Source organism: Manis javanica, chromosome 11, assembly GCF_040802235.1.
Source record: "Manis javanica isolate MJ-LG chromosome 11, MJ_LKY, whole genome shotgun sequence".
Classification (NCBI taxonomy): domain Eukaryota; kingdom Metazoa; phylum Chordata; class Mammalia; order Pholidota; family Manidae; genus Manis; species Manis javanica.
Genome location: NC_133166.1, coordinates 9,640,385 through 9,662,989, shown reverse-complemented (window position 1 = coordinate 9,662,989; position 22,605 = coordinate 9,640,385). Strand labels below are relative to the sequence as shown.

At 35.1% G+C, this 22,605-nt stretch overlaps 1 protein-coding gene across 3 annotated transcripts in view; it reads left to right on the top strand.

The window, feature by feature from the left end:
* Positions 1-22,605, top strand: part of TMEM135 (transmembrane protein 135) — a 270,360-nt gene that overhangs the window by 236,134 nt on the left and 11,621 nt on the right. For all 3 annotated transcript variants that reach the window (XM_073215910.1, XM_037010523.2, XM_037010522.2), the window contains 4 exons: positions 10,745-10,786; positions 14,565-14,711; positions 17,350-17,419; positions 20,604-20,771. In XM_073215910.1, the coding sequence (XP_073072011.1) occupies positions 10,745-10,786; positions 14,565-14,711; positions 17,350-17,419; positions 20,604-20,771 (427 nt within the window). The remainder of the gene's footprint in view (positions 1-10,744; positions 10,787-14,564; positions 14,712-17,349; positions 17,420-20,603; positions 20,772-22,605) is intronic.

Genomic DNA, 22,605 nt, shown 5'->3' with positions numbered 1-22,605 from the left:
ACCCATCCCCAATGCAGTCACTGTCCATCAGTCCAGCAAGATGCCAGAGATCCACTATGTGCCTTCTCTGTGCTACACTGTTCTCCCTGTGATCCCCCACACCATGTGTACTAAACATAATACCCCTCAATCCCCTTTTCCTTCCCTCTCCATCCACCCTCCCACACCCCTCCCCTTTGGTAACCACTAGTTCATTCTTGGAGTCTCTGAGTCTGCTACTATTTTGTTCCTTCAGTTTTGCTTCATTGTTACACTCCACAAATGAGGGAAATCATTTGGCATTTATATTTCTCCGCCTGACTTATTTCACTGAGCATCATGTCCTCCAGCTGCATCCATGTTACTACAAATGGTAGGATTTGTTTCTTTCTTATGGCTGAATAGTATTCCACTGTGTATATGTACCACATCTTTATCCATTCATCTACTGATGGACACTTAGGTTGCTTCCATATCTTGGCTATTGTAAAAAGTGCTGCAATAAACATAGGGGTGCATATGTCTTTTTGAATCTGAGAAGTTGTATTCTTTGGGTAAATTCCAAGGAGTGTGATTCCCAGGTCAAATGGGATGTGGTGGATGATATTTTTAGTTTATTGAGGAACCTCCATATTGCTTTCCACCATGGTTGAACTATCTTACATTCCCACCAGAAGTGTAGGAGGGTTCCCCTTTCTCCACATCCTTGCCAGCATTTGTTGTTCTTAGTCTTTTTGATGCTGGCCATCCTTACTGGTGTGAGGTGATATCTCATTGTGGTTTTAATTTGCATTTCCCTGATGATTAGTGATGAGGAGCATCTTTTCATGTGTCTGTTGGCCATGTGAATTTCTTCTTTGGAGAACTGTCTCTTCATATCCTCTGCCCATTTTTTAATTGGGTTATTTGCTTTTTGGGTGTTGAGGTGTGTAAGTTCTTTATATATTTTGGATGTTAACCCCTTGTCAGATATGTCATTTACAAATATATTCTCTCATACTGTAGGATGCCTTTTTGTTCTGTTGATGTTGTCCTTTTCTGTACAGAAACTTTTTAGTTTGATGTAGTCCAATGAGTTCATTTTTGCTTTTGTTTCCCTTGCTTGAGGAGATGTGTTCAGGAAAAAGTTGCTCATGCTTATATTCAGGAGATGTTTGCCTATGTTGTCTTCTAAGAGTTTTATAGTTTCATGACTTATATTCAAGTCTTTGATCCATTCCAAATTTACTTTTGTGTATGGGGTTAAAAAATAGTTCAGTTTCATTCTCTTGCATGTAGCTGTCCAGTTTTGCCAACACCAGCTATTGAAGAGGCTGTCATTTCCCCATTGTATATCCCTGGCTCCTTTATTGTATATTAATTGACCATATATGGTTGGGTTTATATCAGGGCTCTCTAGTCTGTTCCATTGGTCTATGGGTCTGTTCTTGTGCCAGTACCAAATTGTGTTGATTACTGTGGCTTTGTAATAGAGCTTGAAGTTGGGGAGCATAATGCCCCAAGCTTTATTCTTCCTTCTCAGAATTGCTTTGGCTATTCAGGGTCTTTTGTGGTTCCATATGAATTTTAGAATGATTTTCTCTAGTTCATTGAAGAATGCTATTGGTATTTTGATAAGAATTGCATTGAATCTATAGATTGCTTTGGCAGGATAGCCATTTTGACAATATTAATTCTCCCTATCCATGAGCACAGGATGTGTTTCCATTCATTGTTATCTTCTTTAATTTCTCCTGAGAGTGTCTTGTAGTTTTCAGGGTATAGGTCTTTTACTTCCGTGGTTAAGTTTATTCCTAGGTATTTTATTCTTTTTGATGCAATTGTGAATGTAATTGTTTTCCTGATTTTTCTCTGTGCTAGTTCATTGTTAGTGTATAGGAATGCCACAGATTTCTGTGTGTTAATTTTGTATCCTGCAACTTTGCTGTATTCCGATATCAGTTCTAGTAGTTTTGGAGTGGAGTCTTTAGGGTTTTTTATGTACAATATCATGTCATCTGCAAATAGTGACAGTTTAACTTCTTCTTTACCAATCTGGATTCCTTGTATTTCTTTGTTTTGTCTGATTGCCGTGGCTAGGACCTCCAGTACTATGTTAAATAGCGGTGGGGAGAGTGCGCATTCCTGTCTTGTTCCTGATCTCAGAGGAAATGCTTTCAGTTTCTCGCTGTTCAGTATAATGCTGGCTGTGGGTTTATCATATATGGCCTTTATTATGTTGAGGTACTTGCCCTGTATTCCCATTTTGCTGAGAGTTTTTATCATGAATGGATGTTGAATTTTGTCAAATGCTTTTTCAGCATGTATGGAGATGATCATGTGGTTTTTGTCCCTCTTTTTGTTGATGTGGTGGATGATGTTGATGGATTTTCTAATGTTGTACCATCCTTGCATCCCTGGAATAAATCCTTCTTGATAATGAAGGATGATCTTTTTGATGTATTTTTGAATTTGGTTTGCTAATATTTTGTTGAGTATTTTTGCATATATGTTCATCAGGGATATTGGTCTGTAATTTTCTCTTTTTGTGTGGTGTCTTTGCCTGGTTTTGGTATTAGAGTGATGCTGGCCTCATAGAATGAGTTTGGAAGTATTCCCTCTTCTTCTACTCTTTGGAAAACCTTAAGGAGATTGGGTATTAGGTCTTCACTAAATGTTTGATAAAATTCAGTGGTGAAGCCATCTGGTTCAGGGGTTTTGTTCTTAGGTAGTTTATTGATTACCAGTTCAATTTCATTGCTGGTAATTGGTCTGTTCAGATTTTCTGTTTCTTCCTTGGTCAGTCTTGGAAGGTTGTAATTTTCTAGAAAGTTGTCCATTTCTTCTAGGTTATCCAGTTTGTTAGCATAAAATTTTTCATAGTATTCTCTAATAATTCTTTGTATTTCTGTGCTATCTATAGTGATTTTTCCATTCTCGTTTCTGATTCTGTTTATGTGTGTAGACTCTCTTTTTTTCTTTGTAAGTCTGGCTATGGGTTTATCTATTTTGTTTATTTTCCCAAAGAACCAACTCTTGCTTTCATTGATTCTTTCTATTGTTTTATTCTTCTCAATTTTATTTATTTCTGCTGTAATCTTTATTATGTCCCTCCTCCTACTGACTTTGGGCTTCATTTGTTCTTCTTTTTCTAGTTTCATTAATTGTGAATTTAGACTGCTCATATGGGATTTTTCTTATTTCCTGAGGTAGGCCTGTATTGCAGCATACTTTCCTCTTAGCATAGCCTTGGCTGCGTCCCACAGATTTTGTGTTGTTAAATTATTGTTGTCATTTTTCTCCATATATTGCTTGATCTCTGTTTTTGTTTGGTCATTGATCCATTGGTTATTTAGGAGCATGTTGTGAAGCCTCCATGTGTTTATGGGACTTTTCATTTTCTTTGCATAGTTTATTTCTAGCTTCATACCTTTGTGATCTGAAAAACTGGTTGGTACAATTTCAATCTTTTTGAATTTACTGAGGCTCTTTTTGTGGCCTAGTATATGGTCTATTCTTGAAAATGTTCCATGTGCACTTGAGAAGATTGTGTATTCTGCTGGCTTTTGGTGTAGAGTTCTGTAGATATCTGTTAGGTTCATCTGTTCTAATGTGTTGTTCAGTGCCTCTGTCTCCTTACTTATTTTCTGTCTGGTTGATCTGTCCTTCAGAGTGAGTGGAGTGTTGAAATCTCCTAGAATGAATGTATTACATTCTATTTCCCCTTTTAATTCAGTTAGTATTTGTTTCACATATGTAGGTGCTCCTGTGTTGGGAGCATAGATTGTATAGTAGTTGTATTTTCTTCTTGGATTCATCCCTTTATCATTATGTAATGTCCTTCTTTGTCTCTTGTGACTTTCTTTGTTTTGAAGTCTATTTTGTCTGATACAAGTACTAGAACTCCTGCTTTTTTCTCTCTATTAGTTGCATGAAATATCTTTTTCCATCCCTTCACTTTTAGTCTTTGTATGTCTTTGGGTTTAAAGTGAGTCTCTGGTAGGCAGCTTATAGAAGGGTCTTGTTTTTTTATCCATTCAGTGACTCTGTGTCTTTTGATTGGTGCATTCAGTCCATTTACATATAGGGTGATTTTCGATAGGTATGCACTTACTGCCATCCCAGACTTTAGATTTGTGGTTACCAAAGGTTCAAGGTTAACTTCCCTACTATCTAAAAGTCTAACTTAACTCACTTAATATGCTATTACAAACACAGTCTAAAGGTTCTTTTCTTTTCTCTTCCTTTTTCTTCCTCTTCCATTCTTTATATATTAGGTATCATATTCTGTACTGTTTGTCTATCCCTTGATTGACTCTGGGAATAGTTAATTTAATTTTGCATTTGCTTAGTAATTAGCTATTCTACTTTCTTTATACTGTGGTTTTATTATTACCTCTGGTGACAGCTATTCAACCTTAGGAACACTTCCATCTATAGCAGTCCCTCCAAAATAGACTGTATAGATGTTTTGTGGGAGGTAAATTCTCTCAACTTTTGCTTATTTTGAAATTGTTTAATCCCTCCTTCAAATTTAAATGATAATCTTGCTGGATAAAGTAATCTTGGTTCCAGCCCCTTCTGCTTCGTTGCATTAAATACATCATGCCACTCTCTTCTGGCCTGTAAGGTTTCTGCTGAGAAGTCTGATTTTAGCCTGATTGATTTTCCTTTGTATGTGATCTCATTTCTGTCTCTGGCTGCTTTCAATAGTCTGTCCTTATTCTTGATCTTTGCTATTTTAATTACTATATGTCTTGGTGTTGTCTTCCTTGGGTCCCTTGTGTTGAAAGATCTGTGGATCTCCATGGCCTGAGAGACTATCTCCTTCCACAGATTGGGGAAGTTTTCAGCAATTACCTCCTCAAAGACATTTTCTATCCCTTTTTCTCTCTCTTCTTCTTCTGATATCCCTATGATGTGAATATTGTTCCGTTTGGATAGGTCACACAGTTCTCTCAATATTTTTTCATTCTTAGAGATCCTTTTTTCTCTCTGTGCCTCTGTGCCTCAGCTTCTTTGTATTCCTCTTCTCTAGTTTCTATTTCATTTATCGTCTCCTTCACCGTCAATCTTCTTTTAATTCCTCTATTGTCCTCTTCAATGATTGGATCTCCAACCAAAATTCATTCCTGAGTTCTTGAATATCTTTCCATACCTCCATTAGCATGTTAATGATTTTTATTTTGAATTCCCTTTCAGGAAGAATCATGAGGTCCATGTCATTTAAATCTTTCTCGGGAGTTGTTTTAATAATTTTACTCTGGACCAGGTTCATTTGACTTTTCATATTTGTATATGTAGCTGTCTAGTGTCCAGAAGCTCTACTCTCTGGAACTGCTCAGCCTCTGAAGCAATGTCAGGAGTCACAGGGGAGTGGGATTGGTGCCTGGGGGGAGGGAAGAGCTGTTTCCTGTTTCCCGGTTGCTATGCCTGTCTTCACTGCCTGACCCTGTGGGCCGAGCACACAGGTATAAGCTTTTGTCCCAGAGCAGCCGAATATGGATCCCTGCTTTCCAGAAGCAGCTGGAATCTCAGTCTCTCCAGGAATTCTGCCTGTCTTAGCTTTCCAACTCCATAATCATGAGACTATCATGAAGGCATCATGAAATGTAGGTTTGTGCTCCCAGAGAAGATATCCGGAGCTAGGTATTCAGCAGACCCAGGCCTCCACTCCCTTCCTGCTCCATTTCTCTTACTCCTGCTGGTGAGCTGGGGTGGGGGAGGGGCTCAGGTACTGCCAGGCCCCTTTGAACATTACCCTGTTCTGTGAGGTTTGCTCTTTTCTCCAGGTGTATGCAGTCTGGTGCAGTTGTCTTTCCTGTTGCTCTCTCAGGATTAGTTGTATTAATTATATTTCTTATTATATGTGGTTTTAGAAGGAAGCCTCTGTCTCACCTCTCATGCTGCCATCTTTAATCCTGTGTCAGAACTTTTTAGTCAACATTATTTTCATTAATTTGATGAACATACACATAGATTTATAGATACCTTATTTTTAATGGTCAGAGATAGTATAGCAAGTGATTGGCAGCAGGGTGTCTTCTGCCTATAAGGTACCCAACAAATGATTGTTGAGTGAATAAAGATAGAAGAGGTAATATTTAACCAATAATTGAGTTTCCTTTTAAGCAGTTCAGTGAGTAACAAAAAGGACAAAAGCACTCTGAAATTGATGCTTAATAAATCTTTTTTTTTTTTTCATCATTGAAGTCACCTAATTATCCATGTTCACTGGAATCTTAGTTTCAGAAAATTCTAGTCTGAACCATGTGCTATAGTTAGTAATTTTATGCCTTCTAGCAAAATTTACAGAAGTATAAGTAAGGATTACTATGTTGGGTTTTACATTCTCTGCCATTGTGTTGGTGAAACAAAGATAAATAAGATTTACACTGTTTAATCTATTCCTAAGTGTTCATTTATTGATGTTTTTAATTAAACAAACTACACAAACAATATGTGAATGCATACCTGTAAAAATTTTTTAAATGAAACATAAATATAAAGAGTAAAAAGCCCTATCTTTCTTCATGGCCATCCAACTTCAATAGGTAGCCTGCTCGCAACTGTTTGGGGTATGTCCTTTTGACCACTTTCTGTAACATTTTATATGTATATATAATAAATAACATCTTACCAATAATATATTTTATCAGTAACAGTATTTTAGCAATGATCTTAATATAGCAATAATATAGTAATATTTTATCATTGTGATTGCCTATAGAATTGGATCTTAACAGTGTTTCTTACACATTGTAGGAGCATATATGTCTATATGGTTGGTCTTGTAATGTTATAATTAAAAAAGAAAAGGTTCTCTTTGAACTTTTTGTGGAAGTAAATTCCACATCAGTAAGTATTACAAAACAATAAGCAAATGTAATAGTAGTAGCTAATAATGTCAAGGTAAATTCAGAGTTTTGTTTGTATTTTTTTAATTCTTGATGGTGTGATCATTTATTTGTTTACCTTATAAGTGATTAATTTGTTTTATTTTTTCCATTATGATTTCTAATAATAATACTAGCTTTACATATAATGATAAGATACAATCAGTGAAAAATTTTAGAATTACAAGTTATTTAATCAGCCAATTATGGAGGTCATTTACCTCTAGACACTTGTAATAGACATTTGAGCCCTAAAGTTAAGTGACTTGCTCTGGGTTGGTATAGAAGTTGTGGCTGTTACCTGTACTTTTTTTGTTCATATCAAGAATCTTTTGACTGCACCATTCTCTGTCTTGAAGAAATATTTTAAAGATTTAAAACATACATCTTTTATATCCATTATATTTGCCAGATGAATGAAAACTGAGTAGGCAATCAAAAATATTTTAGGAATCAAAATGGCTATCATTGTTTCCAGCTTATTACAGAACATATAAATGGAGCAACAGATTTACCTCATCAGATTTTATGTTGGTGCCGAACGGTAGTGTATTCTTCAAGATTTTAAAACTATATGGAATGATAGAACAGGAACATCACCTATCACTGAAAGGCTAATATATGATATTTACTTGCAGGAACTTAATGCAGTTTAACAAAGATTAGCAACATTTTGAATGACTGCAAATGTGTTTTTAAGAGGAAACATGCAACAAAATGATAAGAGAAATAACCTTAGAGCTACAAATTCTTCCAAGCATAGTTTACTGGTGACACCTGCTGGTGCTATGTTGTAATAAAGATAAAAATATCACATGGAAGTAATTTTATGGAAATTAAGCACGAGACAAAGAATCTTCTGGGGTAAAATTATTTCTTTTACTGTTATTTACACTTCTCATTGAAAAAAATGTTTTGTCTTTGTGGGTTTCCCCCACTGGAAGTGTATTATTCTAATAAGAATAACATTAAACTTTTTATACTTTACGGTACACACTATATAATTCCAACTTAAACCTCTTTAGTTAGTTGTGCTACCAGCTAAGTTGTGTGATACAATGCTGCAAACTCTTTTTCCTCTGTGTTTTCCCTGAATCTTGAACAGAACCTTGCAAATATGGAGATTCAGTAACAATGGATTGGGTCATATTATTTATGACTTTTGCATAGACTAACTTTAATAGAAAAGTCTGTGTTTATATGATTTAAATGCATTATCTTTATGCATACTCAGAAATAAAAATGACTTTAGAGAATGATTTTATTAGAAAAAATGAATTTTTGTTTTTATTCTATCGAAGGGATTTTCTGCATTATAGACTATGAAGAATAAAATATACTTAGTCCTTGAATATTTTCTCTGTTGACACTTCCTAGTTTATTGTATCTAGTCTTGTGGATTAAAGTACTGTTTATAAACAAATGAGATTGCTTCCTTGAACCTGTATCTGTGTATAATATAGCCAGCTGCTTGCTCTGTAGCTTTTCCATTCATACCTAATATGCATCTCAAACTTACATCTAAAACAAAACTTTGATTTTCTCCTCAAACCTGTTCCTCCCATAGTCTTCCTCATTTCAGTAAATGGATATTTTGTCCTTACCTAAGGATTCTGTATTGTCCACTGTTACATCCTTAGAGCCTAAACCAGGGCTTACACATAGTAGCACTCAGTCAATATTTGTCAAATAAAATCAGTGAGCCTTGGATGGAGAATGTGATTTGATTTACATTATAATAACTGAATCCATCAAATAGTTGGGGTCTGCTTTTTGTAAATCTTTGTTTATATCATACTTTTTACATTTAACTCAGATTACAATAGCATTTCGGTAGTTAGGTTAAGGCTCAGACAATGCTCTGGGTGTCAAAATGCGGGGCAATATTACTATTTTAAAGATTCTTTTTATGAGAATAATTACTTTTTTGTTCTTTTGACACAGACATCTGACCCTCAATTACATTAATAGACTTATACACATGAATGGAGAGAAGAACAGCTCCTTTTGCCCGTGAGCTAAGACTTTATCAATATGAAGTGCTTCCCACTGGGTTCTGAAAGAACCAAACTGCCATCATAATGAAATTGCAAATTCATTTGTATCCACCCTTTTATATTTGAAAGCTACTTTTTGATGTTTGGTCTGCAATTAGATTTATTGTTTAAGGTCACAAATATGCAGTCCTGACTAGACTGAGTTGTCAGAATCCTTTATCTATTCAGCATTGTACAAAGATAAATGGCTGTCTTTTAACAAAAACATACCAAAGCCAAAATTTGTTCCCCGTTGTATATAATCTTTTAATCAATCTGCTGCTTTCTGTTTTCCAGTCAATAGAATCCTAGCTAACCCCTCACCACTCCACCCATCTAGAAATTACCCAATTACAGGTTTTAAATTACGTAGAAACACTTTCTTCAGATGGAGAAGATAAGTTTAAGAATTTTAGTGCTATAATTTTCCAATGCACGTTTTTAGCTTAGCATATGATTTCTTTTGCTTTTTACCCTCATTCTGTGTGGGATAGATAATTATGTACTATGTTAGCTAAATTCTGTGGTTACATTTCCCACTATTAGCAGGACCTCAAAGTAGATAAAGTTGCTTAATTGAAATGAATTCTTAAGTGTTTTAAAACATCTCTATGGATATGGATTAAATTATTTTCTGAGATTTATATGTCTTCCAAAAAAATGTTTATATTTAATATTATTAAGATAGATTTCTTATATTTTTGTGCGTTTTCTTTGTGATCTTTCATATAAGAGGCATACAGAAGGAATTGCCCAATTAGATTTGAGGCTGTACTTTCTATCCAAGAATATCTAGTGTGCAATACTAATATACATTAGAGCATCATTGCATCACCAATCTCTGTAATTTCCCCAAAGGATTTTGATACTAGATACCCAAAGGTCCTTTAGTAACTTGATCATAACTATAAAATACAGCATTAAGGCCAGTAAAGTTAATGTCCCCATTTAAAAATCTTGTTTAAATATCTTTTACTGACCTGAGAATCTTTTTTTCTTAATTGCCATATAGTTTGAGTCTTTCCCAATTAAAAGGAATACACTGTTTTAGGAGGAGTGTAAGAGAAAATCATGACTTTTAAGTCAGATGAACTTTTTTACCCATGATTCTGACTACAATTGATTTTGTGACCTCTGGGAAGTTCCTGCTTTTTTTTGACCCTCTGCACAGGTATAGAATAGAGAAACACCTATTCAAAGAGTTGTGATATAATTAAATAAATGAGAGCCAAAACAATGCTCAGCAATAGTAAGCACTTGCTGAAGATTTTCTGGAATCCTCTTTGTGTTCTCCCTCTACCCCCATCCTGTTCCCCATGCTGTTACCGTTCTGATTGCCCTTACTCAGAAGTTAAAACTGTTGAACTAAACTTGAAGCCTTCTGTGCCTGCCAATTCTACATTGCTCTGCATTCACTGAATTAATAAGTAGGGAGAAGTCAGGATCTTGAATTGACCTATACATAATACCCAGCAGGTGTATGTGGCCTTTTTCTTTACAACAAATTGCTCCCCTAGGGATTGGGTAGAATGTAGAATACTCTGCTCCTAGCCTTCCTTTTAAGTCCACATGGAGCCCTTAGAAGATTTAGTTAAGTTTCTCTCTTCAACCAGGAAATCTGAGAGTTGAGGCTTAAGTTATGTTAATATGACATAGAAAGCATTATCATTTTAATCGTCCTGTGTAAGATGGATTGCTTCATTGTTTTTTGCTTGTTTGACCATTTGTACTGCTCAGATCATTGTCCTAAAAGAGTTTCACCTTTTAAAAAATAATCATTTTCAGGAAAAATAACAGCTATTTAATACACTATATCTCAAAACATTTTTTTATTGTAAATTTTTATCATTTTAGGTGCAAAGATGGCTTGAAAGGATTTACGTTTTCTGCGCTTAGGTAAGCAGCATTTTTTATTTGCACTTATGTTAAGAGAAATTTCACAAGTTAACTTTTTCAAAAAAGTAATAATATAATTATACATAATTACAATGAATATTTCAGTTTTTAAGCTGAAAGTAATTTTAGAACTCACGGAAATGATGGTGGAGATTTCATTGAAAGAGTAATTTATTGATATTTCCCCCCTCAAAAATCAATCAACAACTGAGATCTACTGTGTGCCTATGCCGTGGGGGTGTTAGAAAAGATTACAAGAACTCTCTTCAGGGAGCTTGGAAAGACAGAGCTACACATGAACAATTATCAGAAAACTATGTGCTTGATTGTGTGGTATCAGATTATGGACTTTGTCAGGGCAGGACTCATGCATTGTTAAACACATTTTGTATTATAAACCTCATCTAGAGATGCTAGAGCCTTCTATTTATATCACAGCCTATCTCTTACCATCGTAATTGTCCATGGTGGATACTGTAGAAATGTTGGTTTTCATTAGCATTGTATTTTATAGTTCACCAAACATTTCATACAGATTAGAAAATGAGATTTTCACAACAAATCTATAAGATATGAATATTTTTATGCCTGTGTGACATGATGAAGAAACCTAGGCTTAGAATGTTTGACTAATACAATTTAACATGACACAGTAACTATATATACTTACTCCAAACCTGATGCTCTTCCAGTTTATGTCATAAATGTTGCCTATTTTATTCTCCAAAGTACATATAGTAGATATGTAGTGAAGGTTAGTTGTGTGGTATTTACTGCAGGTATTAGAGGGAAAATTGAGGGTGGGCTTCAATACAAGGAGAAACTTTATATGAGTGTCTCATAAGATTATTTTGAGGATCAAATGAGTTAATACACAAAATGTGTTAGAACTGTGCTCAAGAAATGCTGGCTATTCGTGTTGTTATTCTTATAGGTATAAGCCTTAAATTGTATTTGAAAGAGAGCTTTAGACAGCAATAAGGAAGGAGCACCCTGAGTCAAAGTGAATAATGTTAGCAAAACTGAAAATCGTAAACATGAAATAATGAGGTAAGAGTGGGAAGACCAACTTAATTAGTATGAAAGGTTTCTCTTATGGGTTATGAGGATTTTGTTATGGTAGGTAACTAAGGCCAGATTATGAGAGAACTAACCCCCCCCCCCAACAAAAAAAGACAAATTTAGATTTGATAGGATGGGCAATAGGGAGCCACTAAAGGTTTTGGAGCAGGGTAGCTGACAATGGTTTAGAAAGATTAGTCTGGACACAGTATTTGGGAGACTGAAATAGATTCAGAAAGAAGAAAGATGAAATGTTAAGGACTAGGACTTGGATGGGAGTGGAGGATTAAAGAGAAAGAGACAAAATTGGGGCTTGAAATGGAAGAAAGGAAGACCTGATGACTGAGATTTTCCTTTTTTCTCTTCCCTTCCATTCTGCAATCCCAGCAGCATTGAAAACCTGTGTGCCTGAAAAAAGGTGGCATTCACAGAAAATCAGATAGCATGCAAAGAAACTGATTTGGGAGGGAACAGATTGAGTCCACTGTGTGATGAGGAATATCTTTGGTTGTGGAAACTCCATGGTAACAATAACTAAGTCATAATGCATGTAATCATTTCTTCATTATATTTTTCATTAAGAGATTATGACACTTACTGGAAAATAACTTTTTATTATTGTTGCATTGGCTTTAAAGGATTCTTGTTAAACTGAAAGTTGGCAACAAGAGCAGTATTTGGTTTTCCTAAAGAGAAAACTTTGCCTTTTTCTAGCATCTCCTTAGGCTCCCAGTGCCCTTGCAAAACCTGAAAATGTGGCAGATTCTTTTGTGTCTCATCCTCCAATGCATTTATAATAAAGCGCTGGTTTGGACTATTTGCATTTAAACTTTTCTCCATATTATGGGAAAATATTCTGGAAGAATGGTTATTAATTTTTCCTAGGTCTGTACAGATTATAGGAGAAGTTATGGGAACAAATGGAGTTGACAGGACCATGGGAAAAGAGCTAGTGCAGGAGTCTGAAGATACACTAAGCCTGATTCATTATAGTTTGTTAGAACTGTACATAACTTGGTGATCAAAAACCCAGGCTTTAAAGTCAGACAGTTCTGGGTTGAAATCATTGTTACTGGTTGTGGACAAGATGCTTTTTCAAGCTAACTCTCGTGGAGATTATGGCACCTACTTCATAGTATTGCTGTGAAGATTATGTGATTTAATATTCATAGAAGGCTCAGTCCTGTGCCTGTTATATAGTAAATGCTCAGAAAATGCTAGTTTATTACCATATTGATTCATTTAATATGTATTAATTAAATATTTACTGTGTGCCAGACACTGTGTGAGGCACGGGGATATTACAGTGAAGAAGACATACATAGTCTCATAGACCCCACCTTTTAGTGGAGGATGTAAATGACTAATAAGGTGCCTCCAGTACTGGGCTTCACTGGGCTGAGGGAGCGCCAAGGAAGGGCTGACTCAACTCTGGTTTGGGGTGGGGACAGTTTCTCCAAGGAAGTGAGCTCTAATCTGAGATGGTCAGTCCTGGCCAACATCACAACAGTTTCTAGAGGGTAAGCGAGAGATTATTATATCTGTGCTAGCATGGTTTTTTCCTGTTGTTTATATAGAGCAGAGTACAGATCTTAAATTTACCATGCACACCCAGGATTAAGACCAAGATTCTTTGGGAATAACAGCTACAAAGGGTGCACAGCTGCCATCTGGTGCCAAACCATCTCATTGCATGCTCCTTAGGATTTGATAAGCCAGATGCTTCACCAGGTTTGTCCAGACAGGTTGCAGTTGCAGCTTTAGCTCTCTTCCAAATGTTTAAATTTTCTATTCTGTTTTTCATAGGTCCCATGTTTCAGAGTTTGAGTGTGGTATTATTGATCTACTGTTTTATCTATGTTTATAATATTTTCTGGAAGTTTAGCATGTAGAGTTCCCTTAGGGAAGTTGAGTTTTTCTGTATAAGTGCAGTAACTGTTAGTAAAGGTGCACACAGCAAAAATGAAAACTCTGATAAATATTATTTGAGTGATATCTAATGGTGGTAACATTTTTTCTTATGTAGTCCAGTTTTGATGAGATAGGAGTAGTGTCTTCTCTTGGATATTAGGTTTTTCTAAAGAGAAATAAGCAGATTGGAATAACATTAAATTTAAGGTTTTCTAATTAATAATGTGAGGAGACAGGGAATCTTCACCATTTTCTGATTCTCTTTCTTTAGTCCCTCTATTTCCTCTCATATATGGAGATGACCTTCAATTGCACTACAGCTGTTTTATGACTCAAAGTGACATGAAATATAAATGTAGAGTAAAAAATGAGAAGCTTATTCAATTTTAACTATTAGCAGAATTAGAGAAAAAAATAGGATTTTTATGATTAACAAGCAGACCCATGTTAATAGTTTACTTGCTGCTTTGTTTGAAAAAGCCTTAAGGTATGTAATACCTTCAAAAGGTGGTGACCTAAGTTAAAAGGGTACTTCATAAAAGTGCTCTGCTGTGTATTACATGGTTAGTTTGATTTTAAAATATCTGCATTTGGCAAACAAATGACTATTAACATTTTCTGAGTATTCAGATTTCAAAAGCCTATTTTTTGAAGGATGATTCAATTTTATATAAACTGAAGGTTGCTATTTCAAATGATAACATATTCTCCAAAATGCATTTGTATATAAACAAAACTGAGAGTTTTTTTCTTACTGATTTTTTTTTAAGGTGAAAAATGCCTCACATTGTTCTCCTTTCTTTAGGTTCATTGTAGGGAAGGAAGAAATTCCCACACATTCTTATTCACCAGAGGCAGCATATGCAAAAGTGGAACAAAAGGCAGAGAAACATGAGGAAAAAGCAAGAAGAATGGATGTAATTGCTCTTGTCAGGAAACTTGTGGATTCAGTGTGAGTTCTGTATTTTGATATTTTAGCACACTTTGTTTTATATGGCATTTGCACAATGCCACGGTCTTTTTGTTTTCTTTTCAGGTAATGATAATTTTTTTACCAGAAACTGCACATAAAGTTTTATCAACGGTACATGAAGGCAAACGAATGTTGTCTGTTATTTCTGGCAGGACACTGTAGACCATCATATACCTTTGAAATAGATTTACATGAAATTGAAATACTCCTCTGTTTCAAACAAGGCAGAACTGCAGAGGCTAGAACAGGGAACTTGAGAAAACAGATTAGTACCATGTTAATCAAATGTGCCTTGTGTAGAAAGGAGAAAGAAGAGTTCTGAGAGAGATTCAGAAAGATACAGGAATAAAAGTACTGACCCTTAAAGTAAACAATATTTTGCAAGAGTGGAGATTTTTAGAACTTGGGAAATATTTATTTCTATATTATCAGAGAGGCCTATTTTTTTTTACAAATAAGTCTTCATTTATATTTCAAGTGTAGATATTTAAGAAAATTAATTGGATGGTTTAATATTAGAACTTCAGACCCCCAAAATAATAATAATCTTGGTAATGATATTTTTGAGAGTGTGGAATCATCAGGCAATATATATATATATATATATATATAGAAAGTTTGGGGATCAGTTATGAGAAGTAGAAGGCCTCTGACTCTCATTGTGCCCCTGCCAGCTCTGTGACTTTGGGTAAGTGATTTAACCACTCTGTAGCCCAAAGTTCTCATCAGTTAACTGAGGTTATTAAATAGAGACTTTTAAATCTCTAAGGAATGTTGTGTGCATTAAGTGACATAATGTATGAGTTGTGTTACATACAGGGTAGGTGCTCAAAAATTTCATTGAATTTAAAGACTTGGGCTTCATTTTAGCATGCATCAGATATAGAAAGTAAGAGAGCAAAAAGTAATAGTAGGTGTCAGGAATTATTGTGGTAGTGAACTTTTTAAGCAAGTTCAAAGTAGTTATGGTTACATTACTGGAGGGGAGAGAGAATCCCTATTAATAGCCATCTTGTCAAGAATCAGAGGAATGAGGGTATGGGGGGAACTTGATAATATGGGTGAATGTAGTAACCACAGTGTTTTTCATGTGAACCTTTGTAAGAGTGTATATCAATGATGCCTTAATTAAAAAAAAAAAAGGGAGAGAGACAGTAGGGACCCCCCACCCCCGCCCTGCCAAAAAAAAAAAAAGAATCAGGAATGCAGAGGTTATATTATGTGGGTGAATGCTGCTGTGGACATCAGAACTACTCAGGTCATGGCAGAACTTGTCCAGATAGCCTCTGTGAGGCCACTGGTATGAAGGCAGATGCAGGTTAACACAGAAGCAAGTCAGGTAAGATAGGAGAAGGGCAGTCCAGGACTGGTGAAGCCATTTTAATGAAAGACTAAGGAAAGATGAAATGACAGTATAGTTGATACCAGAAATTAACCTCACTGGCAAAGAGAGTTTAACAATTTCTGGTGGTTCTGGTAGCAGTGGCTGAGGAATGTGTAGGAAGGGGCCGCTTAGAGGTTTGAAGAGTGATGGTTTACATGAGGCCATCCTTCTGATTCACCTCTTTTCAGGCCCCCAGCTTTAATCACTCAACAACTTCACATGACCAGATACGGCATATTCTAACAACATAAGGGCTGTGGCTGGTACGAACTATTGCTGTCACCCTTAACTAGGAAAGGCAGCCTATATGTTCTGGCTGCAATGCAGAATTGAATTTTGGAGAAGGTCCTGATAATCCATTTGCAAATCGAATTAGATGTGGGGCCAGAATAGCACTCTGCAAGTTATTGTTATAAACAGGAAAGAGTTAATATGTTGCAACCATGAAGATAATTAATTAACTGCAGTCTGGAAGCATTTTCAAGATTACTTCTTTTGGAATATGAATTCTGCAAAGAGAAAGGTGGAGACCTAAACCCACATTAGGTATTTTACTTACTTTTCATACCTAAGTGAATAAATAGTCCTGGAACCAGCACACCAAATAATTAAAAGTAGTGTGCCTCCCAGAAGAAATGTTTATTAAATACTAGAGGACTAAGTGGTTTCAAGTTAAATCACAATTAACGTACTTTTGAATGCCCACATGATCTATTTCTGTACTTATTTTAGAAACTGAATTTTGAATTCTAAGACTATATCATGTTCTTTTACAGATGTTTTCTCTCAGTATAATTAAGCATAAATTCCTGTAACCTGAGCACACCCCTTATTATGATTTTTGCTCAAGTACTGACTTAATGGGTGATTTATGACTGTTACACTCTACAATAAGCGATTTAAAGCTTCCAAAAGATTTGGCAGAGTATAGAGATAACATATATACATATTTTTCATATTTAATCACAAATATTTACCAATATTACTTTTCAGTTCCATATTTAAATATTTTGATGGCAGTCACATGTTTTATATACCATGTTAAATGGTGAGCAACAAAGAAAAAAAATGTGTTTTCTTTACTTCTGTGTGTCCTAAGAAGCCAAAAGATGCACACATTTCAAAACAAATAGGTAAAAAGTTTTCTCCTTTTTTGGTTAGAGAATTTTGAGCAGATCTACACACATACACATACATATTTTAATTATAATTAGCTTTTTGGTTTAATTTCAGATGTAAGCATGGACCAAGGCATAGATGTTGCAAACACTATGAAGATAATTGCATCTCTTACTGCATTAAGGTAAGTATATAAAAGTATCTACTTCATTAACCACAGGCAGTATGTATATTGAGGTAACTTATTTATTAAAGCATAATTTCAAAGTAAGTGGAAAAGTTAAAAGTCATTGCTATCATTCTTTCATGGGATTTGAAGAATAAGAAATGTGTGAGAAATAGGTAACAGTTTAGTTTTCAGTACTCACTTTACAGATCATTAGTGAAATAATTTGAAAATTAGCTTATTTAAAAATTAATGTAAAACTCACGAAGTAGAACGGGAAGCAACAACACCTAAGACAGAAAAAGTAAAGTCAGTAAAATTTGTACTTTGTAATGTATTCTTCTTAGAATACATCCTAGAACAAAGCCCTGGAGTGCGCTGTGTGCTGATGGTTGAGCAGCACATACTTTGACAGTGCACTACCTGGGACAGCGGCGTTTGGCTTTGGACTTGCAAAGCTGTTACATTTTATAAGGTGTGGAGGTAACTGGAGCATGTTCGCGATTGCTCCACATTAAGAAAGTTAGCTATGGCCACTGGTAGTAATTCCTCACTCCCTGAAGTACTAGTGCACTAGTGCATCTCTCCCTACCATCTCACATGCCTGCTCCCCCGCACCTCTCACCCCTCGCCCCCCAATCACCACGACTAGGGCAGGAAGCTATTTGCATGACAGCCTGGCATGGTACCACCTGCTGCTACACGTTTCTTTAGTTTGACTGGTACCCTAACAGTTCTGATGCTCAAAATGTTTGTGTTGTTTCTTAAAATACCTTATTTCCCCACTGTTATTGATAATCAGAAGAACATTGTTGTGCAGTACCCTAAAAGACAGTTTCTGACGGTCACTCTAGAAAGAAGGAAGTATATGACTTCAGTGCTTATGAATGTGACCTCCTATGGCTAGTGTTGACGGTGGCATTTGTGCAAGCCAGCACTTACCCGTAGAGTCCCCTAAGATATGACCAGGAGTAAAAGCAGAAGAGTATTTTTTCATTTGTGCAGTGGTTTCTAATATACTGTTTCCAAATCTGATTTCCTGCCCCACTTTTAAAGAGGCAAAAAAAGCGGTGTCTTTGGCAGCCTCAGAGTCCACCAGCACCCGGAGAGTTATTACTCCTCCAACTGGATAATTCTAGCTCAAGGGAAAACTTCAGAGGGGAACTAAGTTTTTCGATTAAATCAGAGGTCACTGAGAAATTGTGGGGGAAAGGGGAGATGATGTTAAAAAAAATAGATGAGAAACTTAGAATTACAAGGCAATAAAAAGATCTAGGCATTCTTCTGAATGTGAACCAGTACTATAAACTTGGTAATTTATGTATAAATTGGAATATCATGTCCATTAATGTAAAATTATTTGAAGACCAAGTGTTAAATATTTAGGTGAGGAATTTACACCACAAATATAGTAAAATACTTTGATGGTGCACATCATTATTCTATGGACTCAGTTATACTACATGTTAAATCTTATCCTTGAGTTACATATTCATGTGAGTTACTTTCTCTAACTCACTGTAATCCATTCATACTTTTTGTTGGTTCCTTGTACCTGCCAATCCCTTTTTTTGCTTTGCGCTTTCTATCCAAGCTCTCTGAAATGTTTTTCTCATGATAGCTCCTTCTCTTTTGTGTCTATTTAAATGTCACATCCTTAGTAGCCTTCCCTTACCACTCAATCTAATATTTCTAATTTCTAATCTGACTTCTCTCCTTCTGCCCTGATTATTTCCTCTGCAACACTTAGTGTAATCTGTGATTATTTTGTGTTTGTTTGCCTATTCATGTTCTCTTCCTCTAATGAGCATGGAAGCCCCATGATGGCCAGACCTCTCTGTCCTCCTCACCATTCGATCCCCGGCACCAAGTGTAATGCTTGGTATGTAAATGACCTTCAGTGATTATTTCCTGAATATGCAACAGGGTGAATGGATGGAGGGATGGGTGGAGTTCTTGAAAATAACGTGGAAAGATAGAAAGAACATGAGTATGATCCTTGAGTCCTTATGTGTTTAATGTTACATAATTATTAATGGCAAGATAATAGAGTTTACATTTCATGCCTTAAACAAATACTGGGCAGTTTCAGTTAGGCAAATGCATGGTGATGGTGATTCATACTTATTGATTGGACAGATTTCCATGTTTTAACCAATATTAGGTAGTTTCAGGTAATTAAGGAATGTTTCTTTACAGTAATGCAATTTTTTCTAAAAAGAAGGCTGCTGTCTGGAAAGCACAAACCTAACCTTTGGAACTCAGCAGGCCAGCACTGTGTAGAATGTAGACATTTCCCCATTCTAATGGGGGGGTGAGAGAGGAGGAAAGTGGGAGAACTATACTACAGTGTATTGATTGATTCATGTATAAAATGGTATTCTTTTTGATAACATTTTGTTTTGTGCTAATTGGAATATTTCAGTCTCAGTCTTAGGTGACATCTAAACTTTATTTTTCCAGTATTAAAATAAAATTGGCCAACATTAGTTATCCTCTCTGTTCCCTTTTACACTGTAATAGTTGAAGGTAATGCAGAGAAATGTTGGCAGCAAATACACACTTGTAGCTGATTTGCTTTTTCAAGTTGTGTTTAGTGTACCTTGAAGTTACCATTCCCAAGAGATGCTTTAGCATGTGTGACACCATTGAGCACAGAAATAAAAACTTAGATATGATTATTTATCTAAGTTTTTGATAATCTTTTAACCTGATCATCAAAAAGTAAATACCAAAGATCTAAACAAATAATAAAATTATTTTTCTGTCAAAAGAATCCCTACTCATACTAATGATTAAGGGGAGTTTTCTGTTAAAATTTACAAATGCATTTGGTTTTGTTAACTGTTTTTTGGAATTTCAGTGCTTTTGTTTCTAAAAACTCAATTTAGGTTTAGGAATGATAAATCCTGGTTGTCAACAAAATGTCAAAAAAATGAAAGTTTTGTACATAGACAAGCTTGGCCAGTGCTTGTGAAACTTTTTAAGTCTTCATTAATCAAATAATGTGTATTGAGTGCAAGATTTTGAACATATTTTTAAAGTAATTATTTTTTTGAGGTTTTTAAAAGAATTTAAAAAATGGCTGTGATATAATCTTGTATGTTTCTGGGCCCTATTTTAGTTCTGAGATGGTAAAACTCATGTCTGTCAGACTTCAAAATTTGGCTGTAAATCAGAATTTTCTCCCAATTTTCTCTAGGGTTTCATCAGAATGTTTAGTGTGGGATACTTGATCCAGTGCTGCCTCCGAATTCCCTCTGCATTTAGGCATCTGTTTACACAGCCATCCCGGCTGCTTTCTCTCTTCTACAATAAAGAGAACTTCCAGCTTGGAGCTTTTCTGGGCTCCTTTGTTAGTATATACAAGGTAAGGCTTTCAGAAGAGGAAAGAAAAATGGGAAATAAATAGCATGGTTATTGTTAGAATGAGATATTGCCTTAACTCATCTATCATTTTTTAGTGCTTCTTTCTATAGTATTGATAAATAACACTGCCAGATATACACAATATATTGGGAATTGAGGTTGGATAAATGTCTTCTTTTAAAATGTTATTTAGTATGCTTAGAAGTGTAGACGTATTTGCATTTATACGTAAAGATTGCAAAAACTCATTCTTTTTTCAGTAACACAGACATTAAGAAAATACGAACTTTCTGAAATTTCTAACATCAAAAATAATATTAATATACCTGGTCTTTTTGTTTTTCTTTATCATGTTTGCTGCCTGGATAGTGGTTTAAACATATTTGAAACCCTTAGAGCTGATATTAACACCTAATAGAACCAGAAAGGATTTTGTTGTAACTTAGATAAGCAATGACTTATTTTCTCTCTTCCATCCACTCAATATTTCTACCTCTCTCTCAAATAACCAGAATTAACATTCTTCCTATCCTTTCTGTATGTCCCTGTAAACACCCACACATATTAAAGTACAACACCCAAACACATATTTTGAGATCATCCGCGATTTCTGAGTAATAGACTTCTGCTTAATGGGAATCACTCACAGTAAATCACATTACTGACATATTTCATTAAACATTTAAAATTTAGATTCTACATATATATTGTCAATGGTAAAATATGTTAACTCAGGTTTATCTCTATGCACACACATACACATACGTTATTAAACTCAAAAGAAAATGCTGGGAAAATAGAGTTCTGGAGTTGTTTTGGGTAAGATGGTTATGTATCGTTTTATATAAAAGTTTACTTATAAAAGGTAGGTATGGGGAAGGTATTTTGAAACGGAAAGGAGGAGTGACAAACTATAGATATGCTATAGTCATCACTTGTTATGAAATACTAATATCTGAGTATCGAAGAGTTAGTTAGGTGAGAATACTGGTAATTACATGTTTATATTCACATTCTTTTCCATTTCTCATGTTAAGAGTGTTTGTTTTTATTCTTAACATAAACTCTTAAACGTTTACATGCAGATCATCTCCAAATTTTTTAGCCCAGGTTGGTCATGCTCTACCACCCAGCATATCTCAGAGCATGGTGGTGGTGATTTGCTTTCATTTCTGTTACTAGTTATTTGCTTAGGTGATAAAATCTAGTGGTATTAAACTAAGGAAAATGCAAGCAAGCCAGAAAGTGCTTTAAGGGAAATATTCATGCAGTGTGTTCAAAGCCATATGCGATTAAAAAAAAATACCAATGTGATGAGCATCTTCATAAGAATGTAAGAGAAGGGTAGGGAAGCAAACCTTACTTCTGTCTTATTGGTGAGCTGCTACTTTTTTCACATCTTTCATGTTCCTCTTTATCTCTGGTAATATTCCTTGTTCTGAAATCTACTTATGTGTGATGTTAATAGAGCTACATCAGTTTTCTTTTTGATAGTATTTGATATATCATTTCCATCTTTTTACTTTAACCTTTGTGTCTTCAGTTTAGTTTTTATATATATATCTATATCTATCTATCTATATATATATATATAGATAGATAGATATATATAGTTGGTCTTTGCCTTTTTATCCTATTTAATAATCTCTGTCTTTTCATTGGTTTTGTTCAAACTATTTACATTTAATGTATTTATTGATACGGCTAATTGAAATCTACCGTCTTGCTAGTTGTTTTATATTTGTTCCATCCCAGTCTTTGTTTCTTTTTTTTTTCTTTTTCTGTCCCCTTCTGGATTTTCTTTTACATTTATATATACATTTTTAATTTTTTAG